Source organism: Temnothorax longispinosus, unplaced genomic scaffold, assembly GCF_030848805.1.
Source record: "Temnothorax longispinosus isolate EJ_2023e unplaced genomic scaffold, Tlon_JGU_v1 HiC_scaffold_32, whole genome shotgun sequence".
NCBI classification, from domain to species: Eukaryota; Metazoa; Arthropoda; class Insecta; order Hymenoptera; family Formicidae; genus Temnothorax; species Temnothorax longispinosus.
The window spans coordinates 130,544-157,066 of NW_027270143.1; the positions used below are offsets into that span (position 1 = coordinate 130,544).

At 37.9% G+C, this 26,523-nt stretch overlaps 1 protein-coding gene and 1 long non-coding RNA gene across 2 annotated transcripts; one reads left to right on the forward strand and one right to left on the reverse strand.

Moving 5' to 3' along the window:
* Positions 1–830: 830 nt before the first annotated feature.
* On the reverse strand, positions 831–2,994 carry LOC139824302 (uncharacterized). Its single transcript, XM_071796835.1, has 5 exons — positions 2,967–2,994; positions 2,280–2,637; positions 1,823–2,175; positions 1,288–1,718; positions 831–1,223 (listed from the first exon to the last, which is right to left on the reverse strand). Exons 2-5 carry the CDS (start codon positions 2,591–2,593, stop codon positions 1,062–1,064), a joined length of 1,260 nt encoding a protein of 419 aa, XP_071652936.1. The 5' UTR covers positions 2,594–2,637; positions 2,967–2,994; the 3' UTR covers positions 831–1,061.
* Positions 1,923–25,201, forward strand: LOC139824305 (uncharacterized). Its single transcript, XR_011735069.1, has 4 exons — positions 1,923–2,037; positions 2,117–2,152; positions 3,052–3,330; positions 24,519–25,201. It is a non-coding gene; the product is annotated as an uncharacterized lncRNA (long non-coding RNA).
* The last annotated feature ends 1,322 nt before the right edge of the window (positions 25,202–26,523 follow it).

Sequence of the window (26,523 nt, forward strand, 5' to 3'; positions counted from 1 at the left end):
ACCGAGACACGTAACCTCGGGGTTATTGTGCGCTCCGACCTATCTTGGGTAAGCCACGTCTCACATATTTCTAAGAGGGTACACTTCACACTGCACAAACTCAAATTTCATAAAAACTCCTTATCACTCAATCTGCGCAAAAAGCTTGTGACTACTCTAATCTGGCCTATGTTGGATTACTGCTCTCTGGTCTACAATGATCTGTCTGAAGAGCTTAATACTAAACTTCAGCGGCTTTTAAACTGTGCGATCCGTTTTATCTTTAACCTAAAGCGTGACGAGCACATCACGCCCTATCGTCATCAGCTGGGGTGGCTCTCTGTTAAATCTCGACGCCTCTACTTTCTTGGCGTGGAAATGTTCAGGGTGCATCACGACTTGTCCCCTGCTTATATCTCTGAGATTTTCACCGATCCTGACCCCTTAGTTAGGCGTTCTTCACGTCTGGCGCAACCACATTCTTTCCATGTCCCCATCCATAGAACGGAAGCGTACCATAAGTCCTTTCATCTTGCTGGCGTCTACTTCTGGAACTCGCTTCCCGATGAAGTAGTAACAGCAACGTCTGTCGCCGTCTTTAAGAGCAAGCTTTACAACCATCTTTTCTCTCTCGAGTGTAATACTGTTTGAGTCTCATTGCCCCTCCTGCCATGCATGATCAGATTAGGAGTGTCGACTGATTTTACGTTATATTAGTTTTTATATTTCTGTTTTGTTATTTTAGTTTTATGATATTCTTTTGTTATTTCAGTTCGTTATGTTATGCGTTAATGTATTTTTTAGTTTTTAAGTATTTTTATTTTTATTTTATTTTCGTTCGCATTACTTTATTTTTATTTTTATTTTTATTTTTATTCCGTTCTCACTATTATATTTTTTTTTATTCTTTGTATTATGATACACTTTTTTTGTTGTAATTCACTATTAGCCTAAAGTCCAGACTATGGCTTAAAATAAACCAATCAATCAATCAATCAATCTCTCTCTCCACACACACACACACACACACACACACACACACACACACACACACACACACACACACATACATACATGTATAATTATTCGTCTGCATATACACCTCTTTGAACATAATCATGTTGCCATTCCACTTTTCCAGCTTCAGAGATAAAATAATTACTCAAAGTATTCCTTTGATTTTCGGCATATCTTACGTCATTATCTTCTTCAAAATTACTTGGTATATTGATCCAAGGTGAACTCTGAAAACATCAAAAAATATTAAAATTTAAAAAATTAAATAATTATTTTTATTTTTATTTGTACCTCGTTAGTATTATCTTTAAAACTTGGTTCTTGACTGTACATCTTATGTCCATTTTGTTGTTCTTCTTTCAATACATAATTATGGAGACACACAGAAGCTGTTACAATTAAATCTGCAGTTTCTGGTAACATACTAATCGCTGTGTGGAATATTCTCCACTTATTGGAAAAAATTCCAAAAGCACTTTCAACTGTCCTCCGTGCTCTTGAAAGTCGATAATTAAAAATCCTCTGTTTGTACATCAAATTTTTGCTGGAATAAGGCTTCATAATTCTCTTAGACAGTTTAAAAGCATCATCAGCCACAAAGTACGTGTATGTTTTCAGATTGCTATTAGGAAGATTTATTTGTTCATTCGGTAAATTTAACATATTATTACTTAAATTTGTGCCTATATTGCAATCGTTAAAAATTCCTCCGTCACTGTTTCCTATAACAAAGAATTATACAAAAATAAATAATTGTAATAAAACAATATATATATGAGATTATTATATTATACATAAGATTAAGAAAATTTTTGTTCTTGCTTACCTCCATACGCTCCAATGTCAACCAACACAAATCTATACAAATGATCAGCTACTGCCAATAATACGATACTATAAAATTTCTTATAGTTAAAATATAAGCTTCCTGATCTTGGAGGACAGCGTAATCTGACATGCTTGCCATCAACAGAACCGACACAATTTGGAATGTTCCATCTATTCCAATATCCATGTGCATATTTTCTCCAGTTTTCTTCTGTAGGTGAACTAAGATATAATGGGTCTAAAACCTTATATAAAACATGGCAAACTTCTTTTACTACTTCTCTTACTGTAGATTCACCAACTCTAAAGGCTAACGCAATGGTAATTGGTAAGTCACCTGTAGCAAGATATCTATAAAAATATAATAATTACAATACATTAATATTAACTATAATATGAAACAATTATATATAATTTAGTTATCTATAAAGTATATACAGTTATTATATAAATACCTTAAAGTTATCAATAGTCGTAATTCTGGAACTAAAGCACGAGGACTTTTTTTTGTCAAATATGGTTTTGTCATTTGTACTAACTTTTGAAAATGTACCAATGTCATTCTGGTATAACGATAAAACAACTGAGGATCATTTTTTATTTCTTGGAATAAATTATTGTAATCTCCAAGCTGAATTCTTCTCATATTAATAGGGCTCACAAGCCATCGTCTATTTAGCCATCTAATTTGTCTTTTTTTACGTATTAGCAAAAGACAGAAGTTTATCCAATGTATTACCAGAATTAGAAATTCATCATCATTTTCCATTTTTATTACAAAGACTGTAAACTGTAACTATTATAATATATATTCTGAAACATTAATGTATAAAATTTATTAATTACTTATATCTTTTATTAACAATAATTTACAATTATAATAAATCATATTTAGTTCATAACTGTATTTTGCACTACAATATATATAATTAAAAATATTACTTTTCAAATATTTTTATGACAACATATAACAAAAAGAAAATATTGGTTAACCTCAAATACTATCATTATATTTTGATTATTCGGTAAAGAAAAAGGCAAATAAATCGTTATCTTTGTAAATAAAGTATTTAAAGTAAAAAATAATTTATATTTTATTTTAGTATATTTATTTATAAATTATATGTATATTATATACTTACATATTATGTACTCTTATCAAAACGCAATGACGACCACGACTTATACGTACTACGAAGTACGACTCTACGTTTTTCTCTGCTTTAGTTCACGTCTACGTCTACGACAGACGTAAGCGCTCACGTCTCCTTCTCTGCCATCAGCCTATGTATAGGAGCACGTCCAGCAGCACACGCTCAATAAGAAGAGAAGAAAGTCCGCGGAAGAAAAAATTGCAACAACGCATTGTGCGATTATAAGGGAGAGTAAAAACACTGGACGAAAGAAACAGACGGCTTCAGAAGAAAGTAAAGATTTTAACTATAAGGAAGAAGAAAGCAGAAAAAGATAAGCTTAAGGACCATGAGATTCTACGTCAATTAGGCTGTAAGTTTTTTTCTCCGACTTTCGCACGATTGTTATCTGCCCAAATTGATGCGCAAATTAAAAGCAAACGTGGAAGACGGTATAGTTCCGAAATTAAACAATTTGCTTTAGGTATATACTTTCTAAGTCCGCGATGTTATAAAGAACTTCAAAAAGAATTAGCATTACCTGCTATACGCAGTCTACATAAGTTTACACAAACGTGGCAAATTAAACCCGGTATAAATAATAAAATTTTTAATGTGTTAGTTGTAAAGTTAAATTCATTGCCACTATTAGAACGTCATTGCATTTTGTGCATAGATGAAATGAGTCTACAAGCTCATTTATTTTACAATGTTTCACAAGATGAAATAATTGGTTTTCAAGATACCGGTAATGATCAGAAAGAACCGTTACCTGCAAAAAGTGTTTTAGTTATTATGGCACGTAACATTGAAGGTAATTGGAAACTTCCCCTTTGCTTTTGTTTTGTCGAGAATGCATGTAAATGTAATGTATTGAAACCTATTCTATTTGATGTTATACGTAAATTACAACATTGCGGTGCTACTGTGCATGCTTTAATTTCGGACATAAGATCTAACTTTACACAACTATCCCGAGAATTAAGTATTTTTGTACAAAATTCAATCTTTTTAGTTGACGGACATGAGGTACTATATATATTCGATACTCTGCATTTAATGAAAAGAACTCGTGATAATTTGTTGAAACATAATATACAATTTGGAAATAACAAAGTTGCTTCATGGGATGATATTATTGAATTTTATAACAGAGACAGTAAACAGTGGATAAAATTGGCCCCAAAGTTAACTCAAAAGCATATCGAGCCAAGTAATTTTGATAAAATGAGAGTACCATACGCTGTTCAAGTTCTCAGTAATCGTATGTGTGCAGGTATGTGCACTTACTTGTCCTTGGGCCTTCTTCCAAGCGCAGCAGTTGGAACAATAGATTTTATCGACCATTTTGATAAATTATTCGATATTTTAAATTCTTCCACTTTAAATAGTCCAAAGGAATATGCGCAAGTATTTACAGGAAGCGTAAAACAAATTGAATTTAAAAAAAAAATGTTATGTTTTTTAAAAACTATTAAGGTAATTAATGAGAAAAGATCTCGTGTAAAAGTTCAATGCTTCGAATGTTGGCAAATAACTATCAACAGCATGATGCAACTTTGGGAAAAATTAAAATGTCATAATTTTCCACATATTCGGACACAAAGAATCAATCAAGATTGTTTAGAAAAGGAGGAGGGTCCCTAAGGCCTGTTTTCGGCACCCCTTCAAAATTGGACCAAAATGGCTGGAATCACTTCCTTATACCCTTGGAAGTAATATTTAGTCAATTCCAGCCTAAACGGAAGTATTTAGAGTGTATACTTCAAGTATACATGGTGCATCAGCGCGCCCGTATCAAGCATTTTTTTGGAAAACTAAGCGTTTTTGAGAAAAATGTTTCAGATAAAAGTTGTATGGTTTCAAGGGGGACATAAGATGGTGTCATTGGTTTGACCTTGGATAGTCATTTGAAGGTCACGTGAATGTCGATTTCAATATTTTATATAGAACCCCCTATTTTTTTACATATCTTTAATTGTAGCTTATTTCGAGAGCTTTCCAAAACACTCATAACTAAGTCATTTTTCATTAAGTACTTTGCGAGTTATGAGGCTTCTTACAGATAGATTTGTAGAAACGTTACTTAAGGAGATCCGAGATTGAAATCATATTATTCATTCTTGTTGATTCTCCACACGTGAACAGTAAAATCGTAAACGTAATCTTCCTTTAAGAAGCCACGTAGAGTGGGGTGTTGGATTTACGTAAATCCCCTTGCCTGTCACTTTTTGGGGTGCTAGATTAAAAAAGTGAGTCCCCTTGCCTCTCACCTTTTGGGGTGCTTGATTAAGGTGAGTCCCCTTGCCTCTCACCTTTTGGGGTGCTTGTTAAGGTGAGTCCCCTTGCCTCTCACCTTTTGGGGTGCTTGATTAAGGTGAGTCCCCTTGCCTCTCACCTTTTGGGGTGCTTGGTTAAGGTGAGTCCCCTTGCCTCTCACCTTTTGGGGTGCTTGGTTAAGGTAAGTCCCCTTGCCTCTCACCTTTTGGGGTGCTTGATTAAGGTGAGTCCCCTTGCCTCTCACCTTTTGGGGTGCTTGTTAAGGTGAGTCCCCTTGCCTCTCACCTTTTGGGGTGCTTGATTAAGGTGAGTCCCCTTGCCTCTCACCTTTTGGGGTGCTTGGTTAAGGTGAGTCCCCTTGCCTCTCACCTTTTGGGGTGCTTGGTTAAGGTAAGTCCCCTTGCCTCTCACCTTTTGGGGTGCTTGATTAAGGTGAGTCCCCTTGCCTCTCACCTTTTGGAGTGCTTGGTTAAGGTGAGTCTGATGAAATGACTATCCAAGGTCAAACCAATGACACCATCTTATGTCCCCCTTGAAACCATACAACTTTTATCTGAAACATTTTTCTCAATAACGCTTTCCAAAAAATGCTTGATACGGGCGCGCTGATGCACCATGTATACTTGAAGTATACACTCTAAATACTTCCGTTTAGGCTGGAATTGACTAAATATTACTTCCAAGGGTATAAGTAAGTGATTCCAGCCATTTTGGCCCAATTTTGAAGGGGTGCCGAAAACAGGCCTTAGGGACCCTCCTCCTTTCTTTGGCTGTGTTAGACAACAAGGCGGTAATTGTGTAAATTGGACACTGATACAATTTAGTCGTGCCTTTAAAAAATTATTTAGTATGAAGATGTTACAACATTCAGATACGCAAAATTGTGCTGCAGATAATGATCGCATGTTAAGTTTAGTTGGTATGTCAGGTTAGAATCCGTCTACTTCCTCAGAATTTATTCCATCTACGGCACGTGTAATTTTAGATATACCTAATCACGATTATCATAACATGGAACTACCAGAAGTAAATGCCTTTAAATATGTTTGCGGATATTTAATAAAAAAATGTACAGAAATGCATACGTGTGAAGCGTGTACAGATTATGTAAATGAAAATATGACTGTTTTAAATGATACTGCTTTGTATTGTTCTTTCCGAGCTTACAATACAGAGGAAAATCCTTTTGGAAAATTAAATTTACCAAGTAATAATTTTTGTGCTTATATCCATCAATTAGAGGAAATATTTGTGAAAACGTTTGAAAGTAATTGCTTTAAAAAAAACATTGGTATCTATTTATTTCAATTTGCACAGAATGTAACTTTTGAAGCGCCGTGTCCACATTTCCCAACAATTTATTTAATAAAATTATTTTTCCGTATGCGCATTTATTATACTTTAAAACAACATAATATAAAGGCTGTTAATTGTATGTGCTTAAATCTCCAATGTTGGGTCGAATCTCCGTTGAGACAATGAATTTAGGCTTGTCTTATTAAAAGTAAAACGATTTTATTGTGTAGCGATGTATGCACGTCTGAACGTTAATCCGCCATCTTACCAACTAACTCCCTCAGAGCGGGAACTCGCGCGCTTTCGTTACCGTGCGTAACGCCATCTATTAGACTCGCTCTCAACTTAATCAACATCCCGCCCGCCTTGAAAACTTGAATTTTCAACAAAAGAAATATATAATAATGCGCGTGATAAAATAAACTTAGAAGGTAGCACGACATCGCTGAAAGACATTACAAATGGAATTTAAGTAGAAAATCGTAATTATAATGAACTTATATATGTAAACTTATACCTTAAATAGACTAAGAAACTGGTAGAATACAGATTTTGGGTAACGTTCGCTTTACAATACCGTCCGCAGTTTTTACACTTACTACGCGAACATGACCGTTTTTATCTGGGTGGACCTCGACAATTCGTCCAAGCCTCCACTTGAGAGGTGGTAAATGATCATCCTTAAGTACTACGAGCATATCGATTTTAATCTTAGCATCTTCGGTAGCTTCCCTTTTCCATTTACGCCGAACTTGAAGCTGATTCAAATATTCGGAGCTCCAACGTGACCAAAAATGCTGCTGAAGCTGGATTAAAAGCTGATAACGAGTAAGCCGATTATTTGGAACGTCTAATAAATCTGTTTGAGGTATCGCAGTCAAGGGCGTCCCGATCAAAAAATGACCTGGGGTTAACGCCGTTAGATCGGAAGGATCATTTGACATGGGCGTCAACGGCCTTGAATTAAGGCAAGCTTCGATCTCCGTGATTAACGTATAAAGTTCCTCAAAAGTTAAAGGGGTGTGTCACCTAATATCTTTTTTAAACGCGTCTTCGCCGATTTCACCCCGGCTTCCCAGATACCTCCCATATGAGGCGAGTATGGAGGCAGAAAGTGCCATTGAATAGTTTGTTCAGTTAAGAACTCGTTTACTTGTCGTAGGTGTTTCGCATCCTGTAATAAACGTGCGAGGGCTTGTAACTCGTTATTAGCTCCTACAAAATTGGTTCCTTGGTCAGAGTAAATATTTGTGCATTTCCCCCGTCTAGCTATAAAACGTCTCAAAGAATTTAAAAAAGCCACTGTACTTAAATCGCTAACTAATTCTAAATGAAGCGCATGCGTGGCGAGGCACACGAATAGGCAAAGATAAGCCTTGGCACTTTTGTTACGCGAAATCTTAATCTTGAAAGGTCCGGCATAATCTACGCCGACGCTTAAAAACGCTCGAGTGGGTGTCACACGCGATTTGGGTAGATCCCCCATAATTTCTATGGGGCTCTTGCAATTAAATCGGTAGCACGTTAGGCATTTGTGCAATACCTTTCGAATAGTGGATCTTCCTGATATTATCCAATATTGTTCTCTAAGTATGCTTAATAACGCTTCTGCTCCTGCATGTAAATATTTCAAGTGTGCATCGCGAATTATTAATTCTGTTAAATGATCTTGGGTCGCAAGTACGATTGGAAATTTCTGAGCGTAAGGTAATTGAGAGTTTCTCAACCGACCGCCCACTCTCACGATTCCGTCTGCGTCTAAGAACGGATTGAGACATAACAACCTACTTTTACCAGAGATAGGGCGTTTCAGTTTAAGATCTGAGATCTCCAGCTTAAAATGTTGATTCTGATGCATCCTTATGATCACACGCGTCGCGCCTTCAATCTCATCTACTGACAAAAACCCTACCCTACGTTTTGTTAACTCTTTGCAATTGTATGAAAATCGCAAACAATAAGCGACTACGCATTTCAGCCTTTTGAGTGACGAATATCGAGTCAATAGCTGGAATTCCTGTTCCACCATTGTACATACGGTTACTCGCGATTTTTATTCCGGAACTTCCTCTGGCAGCTTTGGTGGTGCTGGATACGAGGCCCCTCCTTCGACAAGCCAAAGAGGTCCCTTCCACCAAAGTGAGCGATTCTTCAAAACTTCTGGTGGAACTTCTCTTGATAGCATATCAGCGGGATTTTCTTGCGATTTGACATGTCTCCATTGAGAACCTTGTGATAAGCTTTGTATCTCCGAGACTCTATTTGCGACGAACGTCTTCCATCTAGACGGTTCGCCCTTAATCCAGGCTAGAATAATAGTTGCATCGCACCAATAATGCTTCTCCTGTATTGATAACTTTAATGCCTTTTCAGTCTTGTCCATTAGTTTAACTAACAGTAGAGCTCCGTTTAGCTCCAACTTTGGCAATGTGATTTTCTTTAACGGCGCCACTCTAGATTTGGCACAGATGAGATAACTTGTCCGTACTCCTAGATTGTCTGATACTAAATACAGACACGCTCCGTAGGCCGCTTCTGAGGCATCACAAAACCCATGGATCTCGAGTTTCGTGTAAGTAGCATCCACTATTAATCTTGGGATAATGATCTCTTGCAATGATGATAACGAACCGTAATAGCGCAACCATGCTGAATGCAAATCGGCTGGCAACGATTCGTCCCAATTAAGCTTCAGCTGCCATAACCTTTGAAGAATGATCTTCGCTTGTACACAAACAGGGCCGATGAGTCCCAGCGGGTCGTAAATGTGTGCGATGAATGATAAGATGCTCCTTTTGGTTATACGACGATTGTTCGGCAACTCTACCTTGTACGATAGTGTGTCGGTTGTCGGGTGCCAATAGAGTCCTAATGTCTTGACTCTCTCTCCCAGTGATTGCTCATCTGAAGTCTCGCTGCTTGTTATCTCGCTGACGTTGGATCTCCATTTCCGCATCCTGAAACCTCCGGAATTAAGTACTTCGCTTACCCTTGTCTGAATATTCTTAAGCTCGTCCTTGTCGTCTGCTCCGGTAATCATGTCGTCTATGTAGAAATCTTCGAGTATTATTCTGCTGATTTCTGGTAAGACCTGTTGACAGTCATACCCTAATTGCTTTAAACATCGTATGGCCAAGTATACTGCTAGCGCCATACCAAATATGAGTACGTTTGACACGAATTCTTCTACTGATGCTGTCGAATCCTTCATCCAGAAGATCCTTTGCAAACCTCGATGTCCCTCATCCACGTAAACCTGCCTGTACATTTTCTCTATGTCTCCTGTTATTACATAGAGATGCTGTCTAAATCGAATGAGAATAACGAATATGTCTTGTTGTAATACTGGCCCCGTTTTCAGAATGTCATTCAACGATTTGCCCGTTGATGTCTTGCTGGAAGCATTGTAAACCACTCTTAGTCGCGTTGTAGTACTCTCCTTTTTTACTACGGCATGATGTGGCAAATAATAGTAGTAAGGGCTCCTGCGGTTGATCTCCTCATCCACCTTGGTTATATGTCCCAAGGATATGTATTCTTCCATGCATGAAACATATTGTTCCTTCAAATCTGGATTGGAATCCAATCGTCTATGTAACGAACGCAGTCTCTTCAAGGCTGTTTCTCTTGAATCTCCCAGAACGCTAGGGTCTTCTCTAAATGAGAGCTTGACCACAAATCTTCCAGTAGCGTCTCTTCTATAAGTGTCTCTAAACTCCCTTTCGCAATGCTCATCTTCTTCCGAGAATTTGACTTGAGGCATACATTCCTCCAAGTTTCAAAAACGTTCCAGTTGATGGCTCAACTCCGTTTCCTCGGTGATTGCGCTAAGGACCGTTCTCTTCGTCTCTTCTTGACCGTGAGCTGTGGGCGCGTTACCTCCGACAATCCATCCTAATTTCGTCTTTTGTAATACAGGTAGGTTCCGTCCCAGCTTGATCTGTCCAATGCAGAGTAAATCCCAGAAAATGCCACTACCCAATAGAATGTCGACGTCTTCTGGTGTTCCAAAAGATGCGTCCGCGATCTCGATATTCTCGGGAATTTTTAACAGTGCCTTATCTAAATTTATCGAGGGCATAGGCTCCGTTATGCGCTCCATTATTACGAAGGGCAATTCGATCTTAAACTCGTTAACCGTTGAATGTATAACTGCATGCGTGGACCCTAAGGTGTTGACTCGACCGCACCCTATCCCTGATAAAAATGTGCTACTTCTTTGCGCGGTTATCTGAAGGCGTTGACATAAATTGGCGGTAATAATGATTGTTTGCGATCCCGCATCTAAAAAGGCCCTACATTTATGCGGCTTGCCCGATTTGTCATACATCGTGACCGGAGCGGTTGCAAGCAATACTTGTTGATTGGGCCTTGATTGAGCCGAAACTACCGAATATGTCGCTGATGTGTCTGTCCGTTTCGACTCAGTTAATACTGCATTTGAACTAACTCCTTTCGTAGAAGCTTCTAAATTTTCCTTCTCGTTTGTCGTTACAGCCTTAGATCCGAATTCTTCGTCGTGCAATAATGTATTATGTTTTTTGCCGCATTGCTTGCAGCCGCCCGCGATACATCGATTCGCCATGTGATCTGCGCGTAAGCAGTTGAAACATAATTGATGCCGCTTAACCTCCTTTCGCCTATCGCTTGTAGATAAACCCTTGAACGTATTATAACCATAAAGCGCGTGTTGACCCTGACAAATAATGCAACCCCTTGAATCGCTCTGACTAACATGCGACGCCACACTATCGCTTTTTTTATTCGGGATTCCTGATGCTTGAGGTTTGGGAGCTGCCTTTTCGGATTGCAACGTTTCCAAGATTGCGCACTGCCTAGATAAGAATTGAATGAGCTCCTGCAGTTTCGGAACGTTATTGTCTTGTAAGCTCGCTTCCCATTTTCGTCGAGTGGCATTGTCTAGTCGAGATGCGATCATATGAATGACGAGGCTATCCCAGTTGTCTACTGGCTCACCTAGTGTCTTCAATGCCCTGAGATGTTTCAGCGTATCGTCTATCAATTTTCTCAATAGCGTGCCTGATTCCCTAGTCAAAGAGCTCATTTCGAATAAACCTTGAATGTGATAGTGTATCAATAATCGCTTGTTCTCGAAACGTGACTTCAATAAATCCCACGCGATTACATAATTATCAGCCGACATCTCTAATGATTGCAATAATTGAGCGGCGTTTCCCAATAAGCATGACTTTAGATAATAAAACTTCTGTATGTTCTCCAAATCCGCGTTACTCTCGATTAAAGCATAAAATGTATCCCGAAATAATAACCATTGCAAATACGTACCGTCGAATTTTGGCAAATCAAGCGTCGGTAACTTAACCTTTTCCTGATGTGACATACCTTCCATTCTGATTATTCCTGGTTGTCGTTGATTTCCCATTACTAACCTGCCCTGTTGGGGATTTGTTCGTTTCGAGATTTCGGCCAATGTGCGATAATAACCTGTCTCGAAAGTGATTCGTTCCTGTAACTGAGCCTCGCCCGCGTCAATATCCTCGATTTTGCTCTGCACCGCATCGAATTCTTTCCATAATTCCTGAACCTTTGGAACTCTCGCCGAACATTCTGAAACATCTGGTAACTCTAATGGTAATGACGAGACAAAATTGTAAATACGAGTTAATTGACCCTTGATGGTCGCTCTGCGTTTGTTCAAGGACGCGCTGTCCTCCGCCATGATTCCTTGTGCGATTCTTTTTAGGAATGTTCTCGAAGTATTACTTACGTAATCGTTATTGCAAAATGAATACCTTCCCTTAAATGCTTTAAACGATACGATGATTACGCTACGAATGATATTCCTCGCTCGAAATATCCAATACTGATTATCGCCTGCTGGCGTGCGCCGGTGCGCCGTGCTATTCCTCTCGCAATTCCCTCGTGAATTGCCTTTCTCGAAATGCTTCTTGTGTGAATCCGTGAGATCCGCGACATCAGCGGGATGTATCCGGCTCGAAGGACCAATGTTAATTGTATGTGCTTAAATCTCCAATGTTGGGTCGAATCTCCGTTGAGACAATGAATTTAGGCTTGTCTTATTAAAAGTAAAACGATTTTATTGTGTAGCGATGTATGCACGTCTGAACGTTAATCCGCCATCTTACCAACTAACTCCCTCAGAGCGGGAACTCGCGCGCTTTCGTTACCGTGCGTAACGCCATCTATTAGACTCGCTCTCAACTTAATCAACAAAGGCATGTAAACGTATTCGTAAAAGAAACAGAAAACTTTTGAATATTTCACATTTATAAGTCTTTTCTTTCATATAGAATATATATTGCTTTCCTTATTTCACACGCACCCACGCACGCACGCACGCACGCACGCACGCCCGAAAGCAGGGGGGGGGGTGTGCGTGAACCTCGGTTCGCGTGAAAAATGTATGCGTGAACTATTTCGGGGCTACCGCACCTCCCCCGAAAGCAGGGGGGGGTGTTCGTAAACCTCGGTTCGCGTGAAAAGTGTATGCGTGAACTATTTCGGGACTACCGCACCTCCCCCGAAAGCAGGGGGAGGTGTGCGTAAACCTCGGTTTGCGTGAAAAGTGTATGCGTGAACTATTTCGACATATATATTAGTCATTTATGCCTTCCAATACTAGAAATAGCTGCTATATTTTCCAAACTTTTTTTGTTAATAACTTTTTAACGAATAGCGACCCCCGACTAAAACCTTCTGAAGGTCACTCAGGAGGGTGACCTTGAAAACATATGTCAAGGTCAAGGTCATCGGAGGTCAGGCCCTAATTGTAAACATTTACCCTATTTTTTAATGTAGAAGTAGAAAATTTATATTGTAATAAAAAAATTCATCGATTTATTCGGTCTTTAACATGATTAATGTAACATTACTTTTAAAAATTGAAACGGTAGAAAATTATTTGGTATTTCTATAGTCCAGTCAAAATACGATTAGACCTAGAAAAAATTGCAACACAAGGTTTAATTACGTCATTGTGTTCAGAAAAATATACTGAACAACATATTCAAATTCCGCCATTTTCCGCTATCCCTAAGTATGTTTTTTATTCACAATTTATAAACAAGTTCGTTTTTCTCCACAAATATGATGAATTTTGAAATTTTTGTAGAAATCAAAGTTGTAGAACAAACAAATATCTACAAAAAATGTTCTTATGAATTTTTTGAAATATCTCATATTATTTGAGATATTTGCAACAAGAGCTACTAGGCTACGCGCGGAGCGGAGCGGGGAGTTCTAACAAGCACACGGCAGTCTCTACCGGTCGCTGCTAGTTCTCTAGGTTCTACAAGGAACTTGAGTTGGTTCTCGATACTAGTATATGTGTCTATGTATACACACACACACATATATATATGTATATATACATATATATATATATATATATATACACTACCCTCCATAAGTTTGGAAACACTCTATGACAGCTGCTGTACGTGCGACTATTTACAGATAAATAGTCGCACGGCAGCGATCTGTGCAGATTTTTGGTATGAATATAGGGTACACCGGGGCACGTTGTCACACATTTGGTTCAATACTTTTTGTATTTTTTACATTCAATATTTAAGAGTACTTTGATATGCCAAAATTTCGAGTAAACCCTCAGCTTCAATTGGACAGTATCGAATTTTGTGTGATTGTTACTCTACAGTTGTTACATAACAATAAATAACGACAGGTCGCTTGTGACAACGTGCCCCGTGACCGGGGCACGTTGTCGCATCAAATGTAATTGCATGCAAAATGTTATTCAAACTGTATTCAACGTAAATATCAATATATTATAGTGCGCTGCAATGTAAAAAAGTAAAATCTTTCACAGAAACATTTATTTCATTTCAAAAAAGTACAAAAAGCACGAAGTTTTCGTTTTAATCAAATACAAGAATTCCACTCAAATGCGCAACTTATTGATACACATTTTTTCTTTTATAATCATGTCGGTGATTAAACAAAATATTTTTACTCGTTATCGTCATCCGAAGATTCGCAATAGATTCCCATCAAATTCGTGACAACGTGCCCCGAGGGCATTTTTTTACTTCAAACAGCCTCATGGCCGACACGTTTGAGATATTCATAAGGTTAGGTATTGCACGCGGTAGGTAAAAGTACATACTTTAAGATAATATAAAGGTCTATTCTGAAAAAACATGAGCTTCATGTCCAGTACGTTGAATATTAGACAATAAAATTTTACTTACGGTCGCAAAAAACTTTCAAGTTGATTTTACGTCAACACGGCTGGAGCAATCTCAACACTGTGAACACACCAAAGATGGGCATACACTAACATGTTTTGGGAATGACGGGTGCTGCCCTCTGGTTATTAGTTTTTTAAATAAAGCCGATGTGACAACGTGCCCCGGTCTACCATATCGTAAGACGTTCAAATAATCATATATATTTCCACCTGGGACACTTGCAACACTTGTACATGCCGAAAATATGTCGGATGATTATTTCGCGACACCGAAGTGCTCGGAGTTGAATTTGTTAAACAGCGAATCACAAGTCGCAGGTGCACCTTTGGGAAGTTCTCCAGCAAGAATGGAAACGTATCCCGACTGAACTCCAAAAGTTGATCCACCGTATGCCGAGAATATGCAAGGCAGTCATTAAAGCAAAAGGTGTGGTTACTTTGAGGAATGTAAAAATTAATGGAAATTCTTTATTTTAAAAGCCTGTTGGATAACATATATAACATATATAACATATATTGCAGTTTATAGAGTGTTTCCAAACTTATGGAGGGTAGTGTATACATACATGGGACGATCCACGTCACTTTTACCCCCCTTTTGTCCAAAATTGATATGGACGGATTTTAATGATTAAGGGCGGAAAATGTTCGTCTTGAAAAGAGCTTTCGAAAGGCGTGTGGCATATATGCGCAATTCAACATGGCGTCATAGTTATGGCTGCTTAAAGGGATAAATTTAAAATTTCAGATTCAACATGACGCCATGTTAAATTGCGCATATATGCCACACGCCTTTTGAAAGCTCTTTTCAAGACGAACATTTTCCGCCCTTAGTCATTAAAATTTGTCTATACCAATTTTGGACAGAGCGGGGGTAAAAGTGACGTGGATTGTCCCATATATGTATATATAAATATATATATTGTGTGTGTGTATAAATAGACACATATACTAGTATCGAGAACCGCAACTCAAGTTCCTTGTAGAACCTAAAGAACTAGCAGCGACCGGTAGAGACTGCCGTGTGCTTGTTAGAACTCTCCGCTCCGCTCCGCGCGTAGCCTAGTAGCTCTTGTTGCAAATATCTCATATAATATGGGACATTTCAAAAAATTCATAAGAATATTTTTTGTAGATATTTGTCTGCTCTACAACTTTGATCTCTACAAAAATTTCAAAATTTATCGTATTTGTGGAGAAAAACGAATTTGTTTATAAATTGTTAATAAAAAACATACTTAGGGATAGCGGAAAATGGCGGAATTTGAATATGTTGTTCAGTATATTTTTCTGAACACAATGACGTAATAAAACCTTGTGTTGCAATTTTTTCTAGGTACCCCCCTTTTTTCCGTATTTTGACTGGACTACTAGTGTAAAGGTCACTTTAGACAATTTATAATTCACGACAGAAGAATTATATAATTCTATTTGTTATGTTTTGTACTTTGTAATCTAAAGAACATTTGAAGATGTATACTTAATGTATGTATGTATACATATGTCTGTATATGTAAATATTTTTTTATATGTACCTCTAATTTTTTGAATGTTTGTTTATATATGCAATTTTGTCACAAACTGTCGTGAATTATAAATCGTGTAAAGTGACCTTAAAACTAATTCTCTTAATATCTTTTCTTTTTTTATGTTCTGTCCTTTATATTCTTGTCTATCCTTTTATATCTATTTTATGTCTATCCTTCATACCTATTCTCTCTCTCTCTCTCTCTCTCTCTCTCTCTCTCTCTCTCTCTCTCTCTCTCTCTCTCTCTCTCTCTCTCCCTCTCTCCCTCTCTCTCTCTCTCTCTCTCTCTCTCTCTCTCTCTCTCTCTCTCTCTCTCTCTCTCTCTCTCTCTCTCTCTCTCTCTCTCTCTCTCTCTCTCTCTCTCTTTGTTCCATCTGCATTCGTAGGAAATGTAAACAATTGTTTTCTTTAATATTAAAGAAAACAATTTTTACATTTCCTCTTGACGGAAGAGACCACCACCTTCTCGCGGTTTCCGTTGAGCAACAATATGTACGTTATCCATGCATTTATTTAAGAACAATACAATAAAATTTATCATATTGTTGCACAAATAATTTATTCCTTTTTTAAATGTTATATTACATGTATTTACTATTAACAAAGTAATTATACTATCAAAATAATATTTTTAAAACAAACAATACATAATTTAATGTTTTATTTCACTTTTCTTGTGTTAACAATAATTTATTTTCTAAATTAATAACAAGATTTTTTTAGAAGAAAGCGTACATATTGGCCAAGAGTGGATTTCTATTATTTACGCTTTTTCTGTTTTTTATTTCTTTACTTAATTTATGTAGTTTATTTTCAGAATAAAGATAATATAATTTTATTAGACATCATTTATGTAATTAATAAATTTTACTAACATTTTTTGTTGTTAGTTTCATTACTTTTAAATAATTAAGAGACACACGATAGTGTATCGCGCCTAGTGTGGGAAGGGATATTTTATTGTCATCTGCAATGTTATAATATATATATATTATTCATAAATCAACATCAGAAAAGATACGCGAGACATAATAGACAAGCCAAGTCAGTCGACGCGCTAACGCATACGACTTTCGATAAACCGGCTATGGCTATGCTACGACTCGCGGAAGAACGAGACATCCGAGTGTATGTCTGCGCTTTTCTACCCGCCCAAAGCTGGCCGAGCCGCCGCCGAGCGCCCAGCGCACACGTACACGGCTCCGTCAGCTGTGTGCGTGTCCCCCACCAGGCGCGCAGGCAGCGGGCAAAACAGCACCATTGGCATCTCTGGGCCGCACGTGCGCCGCTCCGGGGGCGCCGCTCCGGGGCGCCACTCCAATTCTAGGGCGCTCTCATCGGCGCCTCAGCTTCTCGCGCGCCTCCCCTTCCGGCGGCGCCGCTCCAACTACCTCCGATTCGGCGCGGGTTTTTCGAATCAACCGACTGTCCGGATGATCCGCGATGATCGAGTCGGCGTTCGGGGTCAGGCTGGCCGGGCCTCGGCCCCGTCCGCCGGCATCCCCTCGGGGTGACGGCCCCAGGGCTGTGCCTTTCCCTGGGCCGCTCCTCGGCACCCTGGTCTGACTGGCGTTTCGCTCGGGTGTGTCCCGGGGTCTTCCAGACTGTTATCCTGCCGCTGTTACGACCGAGTACGGAGTGAATTCCGACCGGCGACACTCATGCACTTGCGGGGAGGTCCGGGCGATCCGACTTTCGGCCATGTCCCCTGGCCGTCTCCTTAATCCTCTGCCCTTCCTCGTTGTGGCTCCCGGCCGTTACATGTTGACTCCAGCCACCACTGGCGATCCCTTAAAAACTTAACAGCTAATTAGACCAATTAGACCAATTAGCGTCCGGGAAGTAGACGCGACACAATATAACTTGTCACGTCACACACTATACTGTTTTCCTAGCACTGATCTATGCTATTCTCTTCTAACAAAACTGCGTTGACAAATTTGTATCAAGTCAAGACTTTTTTAAGTTTCTGTTTGTTTGCTAAACTAAAATTATCAATTTGAATTCTGCATGCAATTAATTTTTTTCTAAATTACATGTCTATACAGCGAATTATAAGGAAGCAATGCAGCGTTTGAATCGTTTGCGTGATGAAGATTTGCATACACAACACGGTCCGAGGAGGCTCAAGAAAAAGCTGCACATTTTTTCGCAGATCGAACTAGTAAAGACAAAGCAACAATTGACATTATGAACCTACCTACTCTGCAAATGATACCCAATGAACACGAGTTTCAATTTTCCAAGGATCATATCATAAATAACCGGTATAATACGTTTATCTCGAGTCTTATGCATTAGTTACAATTATCTAAATAATTTTAACAGTACATAATTGTACTGTAATTGTAATTGACAAGTGTCCTCCGTGGCACAATATACACCTTCAAGCTGTTTAGCGTCAAGCTATTCAGACGAAGATAGTCCGGTTAGCGATAGAAGTCCGGTGAAAAAATCAAGATCCAGAAATAAGAGTCAATAATCGGTTCACGATACAAAAATATTACCGACACCGTCTACTGAACGACCACGAAAAAATGGTGATATTAATTTACATAATTTCGAGTAAAAATATTATGACGTTTATGTTATAATACAGCTATTCAATATGTTTATTTTGCTATAAAATATGTTTATTCTTGTATATAATATTGTACAGAACGCACAGGACTAATTCCGAAAGATCAGAGTTCCACAGCCTTAGTGTCTATACGAAAGCAAAAGAAAATTTATCCAAAACTGAATAAAGAAGTATCTGAAACCGAGTCTCCGAGAACTGCGACATTCGCAAACATCAGCCGAGCTTGTCCGTTGGATTTTGATAGCAACATTGACGATGGTGCGGTTGAACAATCGGGTTTAACTGTAAATTTGTAATTGTCAGTGATAATCTATAGATCTTGCGCAACCAATGTCGGAAGTGCAGAATGTATCCACGACTTCGGGTCTCACACGAGTAGCAAACAAAATTTCTACAAAACTGTCGAAGAAAGAATTATCTGTGAGGAAGTCTTCAAGACCTGAAATGCGCGAAAAAGAAGAACCATCTGTTACCTTCGGTTGATACCCACGCGCATTATGGTGTGTAACACCATCATGCATTACAATGTAATGATGTAATGATCACATTATGCTCCATTATCGATTGTATTACCGTCTGACTCAATTATTCACATTTTGCAAATCGGACTGCACTTACAGATATGAAGTTACTCCTGAAGGAAATACGAAATATTAGATATGATCAACGACAATTGATCGCCGTAGTAAATGAAATGCGAACAATCCTTATGAACATTACAGCAACAGAAACGGTGCTTATGAGGGTGTCTTTCGAAGGGAAGTACTTATTACAACTTCCGTTCACGACTCATAAACAGTTTATAGAATTCGACACCAAGCTCTCAGAAGATGCACAGTGCCGATCAGTATTCGTGAGTATCGACGTCTTTTTAACAAAGTTAGAAGCCCGCTGTGGTATTAAATGTAGTTTATTCATGTTTAGATATAAGCATTGTCGCGGAAGTTTGATGACAAAAAATCAGTAACGAAAAACATAACCGCTATATTAAAGAGATACTTGTCCCGCGATATAGCGTTGTTGTACAACGCTAAAAAAAAGTCGATGAAAAGTTTATATTTAAAGATACACAGTTTTCTGCTTGTCTACTAGGTAAGACAGAGTGCATATGGTCACGAATAAATCTTAAAAATAAATAAACTAATACATACAGAATAAAATAAGAATTGGTTTGTTTCACAATTACAGACGTTATTGACGACAAAATTGATAAGCAGCTTATGCCTCCGGTGTCCGACAGGGAATATCTGGTGCACCTAGGAGCAGTCCTATCTAAAGGAAGAATTGGGGGTGACACGAGCCCATCAGCGTTCGAAAAAATCAAATTCAGCGGATGATAATGCATGAATAATTAATTAATGCGTTTTATTTTTTGTTTCCTAAAAGTTATTAATGTCTTTTATTTTTTATTTTTTAAAAAGTTATTGATGTGTTTTATTTTTTATTTTATTTTATTTTATTAAACTTTTATTAAGTATGATTTAATTTTTTTTAAGATTGGGTAATTACAGAACGTTGCTTTCTTTAAATTTTACGAAACCAAATAAATGACTAAATATTGTAACAAAATAAATAAATAAATACATATTTATATTAAAACATACATATTTATGCATTTATAATTCATCATATTTACATGCCCTGGGATGTAGTGCTGGCTTGGCAGCTATATAACTAGATAGTTTCTAGAGACGATAGAATTGGTAGCCGATTACGATCTAGTGCTTGGATAGTTTCCTATATCCAAAATCTAGATAGCGCAAAATTACACATAGCACGAGGTGCTCACTAGTTTTACTAGATAGAATTTGGATAGTAAATAGGAAAACTGGCTTTCCCCGATCCTTTTCCGAATCTGAATTTCCACACAGGAAGTTTACATCAAACTAAAATAAACAAGCACAGTAACAACTGTGCCGCAATCAACACGTAGAACTACGTCTATTAGAATAGAACATATATGGAAGAGGCATTGAACATCGAGTCTGTGTCCGACATCGTGCGAGAGAGAAATGTTAATTGTGCGAGAGAGAAAGGTAGTGAAGCCTAATCGTCCGCAATGCGCATACGCAGATATCGATAACCATATAGTACTATTTCATGTTAAAGTATTCAGCGAAGGAAACCAAACGTAGGGCTACGTCAACTGTCAGTTGACGTAGTTGGACGTTGTTGGCACGAACTGTGCCGCAAGCAACAACGTAATTTTTTCATTTTTTCGGGAAATAATTGACCGAATTTCAAAATGTGAAAGCAGCAACTTCACAACATAACACAGACAAATGACATAGACACTACGCGGCGCATCGTCGTGTATTTTCGCGTTATTAAGATTCAACATCGACTTTTATATCTAGGGCAGCGACATCATCCTTTGGTTTACCCTTGAAACTTGGTGACATTTATGAGTATATGTTCGGCTCAGAAATTCGAGCTCAGAAGTTCGAGCCGAACATATACTCATAAATGTCACCAAGTTTCAAGCTAATCGGCTTCTCACATTCTATATAGATTTATTTATTTATTTATTTATTTATTTATTTATTTATAAATATATATATTTATTATTTTTTTGATTTAATGTTTTATTTATTTATTTATTTATATATTGTTTTATTGATTTATTGAATTATTGATTTATTTATTTCTTGTTTAATCTATTTATTTATTTATTAAACCTTTAAAAGTATTAAAAGAAAATATACTTTATTATATAGTTTTTGAAAGCTTTCGATGTAAGCTAAATGTTTTTGCAATTTAATAAATAAATAAATTAATAAATGAATGGATGAATGTATTTAATAAATAAATAAATGAATGAATGAATGGATGAATGGATGAATGGATGAATGGTTAATGAATAAATGGGTGAATGGATGAATGGATTTAATAAATAAATAAATGAATGAATGAATGGATGAATGGATAAATGAATAAATGGATGAATGGATAAATGGATGAATGGATGAATGGTTAAATGGATTTAATAAATAAATAAATGAATGAATGAATGAATGGATTGATGAATGGATGAATGGGTTAATGTATGAATTGATGAATAGATTTAATAAATAAATTAATGAATAAATGAATAGATGAATGGATGAATGGGTGAATGAATGAATGGATTTAATAAATAAATAAATGAATGAATGAATAGATGAATGGATGAATGGGTGAATGGATGAATGGGTGAATGGATGAATGGATTTAATAAATAAATAAATGAATGAACGGATGAATGGATAAATGGGTGAATGGATGAATGGATTTAATAAATAAATGAATGAATGAATGGATGAATGAATGATAATTTATTTATTTATTAAATCCATTCATCCATTCACCCATTCATCCATTCACCCATACATCCATTCATCCATTCATCTAAATCCATTCACCCATTCATCCATTCACCCATTCATCCATTCATCCATTCATCCATTCACCCATTCATTCATTCATCCATTTATTCATTTATTTATTTATTTATTAAATCTATTCAACCAGTCATCCATTCATCCATTTATCCATTCATCCATTCATTAATTCATCCATTCATCCATTCATTCATTTATTTATTAAATACATTCATCCATTCACCCATTCATCCATTCATCCATTCATTCATTCATTTATTTATTTATTAAATCCATTTATTCATTTACCATTTATTCATTCATCCATTCATTCATTCATTCATTTATTTATGTATTTATTAAATCCATTCATCCATTTATTCATTCATTTATTTATTTATGAAATTGCGAAAACCCATAGCTTACATCGAGATCTTTCAAAAACTATATAATAAAGTATATTTTTCTTTAATACTTTTCCAGAACAAACCCATATCGAAAAATTAACCACGAAAACATTTAGCTTACATCGAGAGCTTTCAAAAACTATATAATAAAGTATATTTTTCTTTAATACTTTTCGAGAAAAAGAAAACGTTGCATGTAAACGTTGCATGAAAACGTTGCATGAAAACGTTGCAAGAAAACGTTGCAGTCGTACCCCCATACCCCCCGAGAAAGACGTAGTTCTACGTCAATAATGTACTATTTGTTATAAAAATAACAAATAAAACTTAACTATTTCTATAAATATATAATTAAAATACCTGAAGATATTATTTTCATGCTGAAATGACTTGGAAAACTTCCAATTTCGAGGCATATTATAATACAAAGTGACAACGTATCTTACATCATACTTCATACTGTTATATAAAATCCGACTGTTTGTTTGTCTGTCTATCTGTCCGTCCGTCCGTCCGTTTGTCCACGAACTACTCATTCGTTAGTGGAATTTGTTAGTCAAATTTTTAAAACGGTTCGCTTAAAGGTTATAAGCTTTGATAAATAATAAAAATGACAGCAACAGTAAAAATGACAAATATGTATCAGCAATGTACATATAGATATGTTTTCTATTAATTGTATATATAACATGTTTTCTTTACGGTTTCAATTTTTTTACGTTTGGCCAAGTTTTTACGCTTTGGCCCCCACTGTGCGAGGGTTAGAATTGGGTCAGAGTCGAGTCAAAGTCGGGTTAGTGTCAGGTTGGTTTATTTGTTTCCACCGGATCAGAGTTACACCAGGGTTGCAGCAAGGTTGAACATAACCAACTATGCAAATATCAACTATATACAACAGTAGCCTGATATTAAGATTATGCGACTAAGAACATCATAAAATATCATAGATCTGAGAACGATAGTGTTAATTTTACAGTATCAAGTTATATACAGAAATTATTTTTTATTTCAAGATCGGCGACGAAAATCAGCACAAAGATTATCCCGTTGGCAACACGACAGTAACCTTAACTCGACCCTTGTCGTTTTCACCCATCGACATACGAGGGTCGTTCAATAAGTCTTTAGAAAATTTTTCGTGCAAAATTTAAAACACTGTACCTTGTGTTTTCGATACTACAAACGCCATCTCTTGGATTTTCTAAGGACTAAGGACTATTGAACGACCATCGTATAGTATGGATTACGCTCAGGTATAGAAAAATATGACCGGTGACTCACACCGGTGGAAGAAAAGAGATAGCGACTCCTCGTCAAGCTCTCTCTTTCTATCCAATAGTATATAGACAAAGAGGGAACGAGGTCAACTCTACCGCACACTTTTTGAAGGTTTTTATATAGAGATCGCGTAGTCTATATGTTGACGTGTCCACCAACCTCATTTGTACCTTACCTTAAAATTTTGTTGGGTAGGGTTTAGATTCGAGTTTGGTGTTTCCACCGTAAGAGCACTCACTCCAACCCGACTCTGATCCGATTTTAACCCTTGATGAATACTCAATATAGTCACTTTTATATAGATTGCACGTACAATAACACATCACATGAATCGACCCATATTATAACGTATATTTTACGCAATAAGCTCTAATCTTAAAATAAACACCTCCACATATGATATAGCGTCACGATTAAAAACAAGATTGCAAAGGGATATTTGCTTAGCGTCAATTTACGACCTCCGCTCCGTTGAAAAATTTTAGGTTATGTTGTAACCGGACACGGCTATTGGAAGGCACGGTTGTCGAATTATATCTTCCTATCGCACGGTCGCCACTCGGTTTCACCGATAAATACCGAGAAAGTCTATTAACTTTATTTATTCTCTTTTATTTCAGGTTGCTGTAATCAATGTCTCGTATTTGCTTCTCCACTCCTCGGATCCTCGCTTCACCGCATACCAGGACTACGTGGGACAACCGATGGATCTTCGTCGAGGGACAAGGTAAGTATGGGTATGTGGTTTCAACATAGAGTGTCATACTTATATGACACTCTATGTTGTTTCAAATTTTACAAAATTGATTTATTCCTTTCCTTTTGTTGATTATTAATCACAACGTGTTGCACAATTATTAAATTTGCACACACGATCGGTCTCTGCCTGTCGGCTCACAATCTATGGAGTATCCCGAATGTCCCGCGGATCGCACGCACAATGTCCCGATTGTTATATACTAGAATCGTATTCGAGAGTCAAATATGCGCTTAATCGCGTACAATCGTTTTAAGGTAATCGTGTACATCTCGCCGTGATAACGAGTGACTTTTACGCGTTGTGTGACGCGGGAGTTTCCGTTTTTAGGAGGCTGCTCGTATTACGTCCGCACGCTACGGCTAACCACGAAAGACTGCCTCGAGCGCTGAGCTTTGGCTCCCCACCGTGTCGGAGGTTCCCCCACTCCGGCGGTCTATCCCTACTCGCGGGTTGTTATTCCGCTTTCCTATGACGTCGACCGTTTTTCACCCATTTTTTGCATGTTTTCGCGTTCGCACGGAAATTTCCACGCTGGGTACCATGTAGAGGATGTCCGCTGACGGTGCCGCTGCACCTGGTTTCTACTTTTGGGAACGGCCTCGGCCGTTGACGCCGACCCGTGCGCAAGCTTCGGGGACGCTCTCCGATACGTTTTTACTCGACTTCCCCGGAGAAGATGTCCGGGTGCAAAGTTGGTCGTCCGCCGACGACGCCGACCTATGCGCACGCCTCATGGAATATCCCCCGACCTATTTCCGACCGACTTCCCTGGAGAAGATATCCAAGTTAAAAGTTAGTCGTCCGCCGACGACGCCGACCTATGCGCACGCCTAGTTGGATAACTCCCGATTGATTTCTGCCTGATTTCTCAGAGAAGATGCGCACGCTTAGTGAGATGCTTTCCGACTCGTTTCTGACCGACTTCCCTGAGGAAGATGTCTAGGTTAGAAGTTTGTCGTCCGCCGACGACGCCGACCCCTTATTGGAGTTTACCAGGTCTCTATAAGCCCGCTGAAACCTTTTGTCCCTGAGGGACTTCCTCGCGTTACTCATTTCAAATCCACCTATCATTCTGCGATGCTTATCTGTTAATCACGCACACCGGGTGCTCGACTATTGTCCCGCGACCTCATTTCCTGGAGATTGTGAGTGGCTCGCGCGGTTAACGCCGATCCTATCGCACTTTAAGAAACAAATTAAAACTTGATATCTGAGCCAAAATAAAATTACGTTTCGAACCTGCGCGTATTGACAAGATCCTTATCCTACGTTTCCTAACAAACTACTCCGAGCGCTGTTTTCGTCGATACTATCTACTCTATAAAGCACCGTAAGTGTAGCCTTAAAACTATTCTGATCAACCCAAAAGAAAATTTTATCGGCCTTTCTCGCCGTTGGTTTTGCCTTAAATCTATCGCGCCCGTCGCGTTGTCCATACTTATCTTATACTAAGTTTTTAACCCCTCGCGCTTGTATTTCGCGCGCTCGTTCGGTATGGCCGCTCGCGGTTGCGTCTCGGGAGTGCGCGGCTGCAATGTTCAGCAAAAAAACAGATCAGTGAGCGCTCTGTGATTTGGAGTATTCTTTTAGACCTTTAATAGATCCAGAAGAATGTATAATATATACTAATCAGAAACAATAATCACTAAACGCTCACTGATTGTGAGTTGCTTTCTTTGCTGAACGCTACCATAATTTTTTAACGCTTCAACGCCTGAGTCGATCCTACTTCTAGGTTAGGTTGTGACCAAACTCGCGGTCTAATATTAATATAAACTCACTTTGAGTTGAAAATATCGGTCGCCACTACGTTTAACGCAAGAACGTAGAACGTTTTATAACCAACGATGCTGTAGATGGCCTTG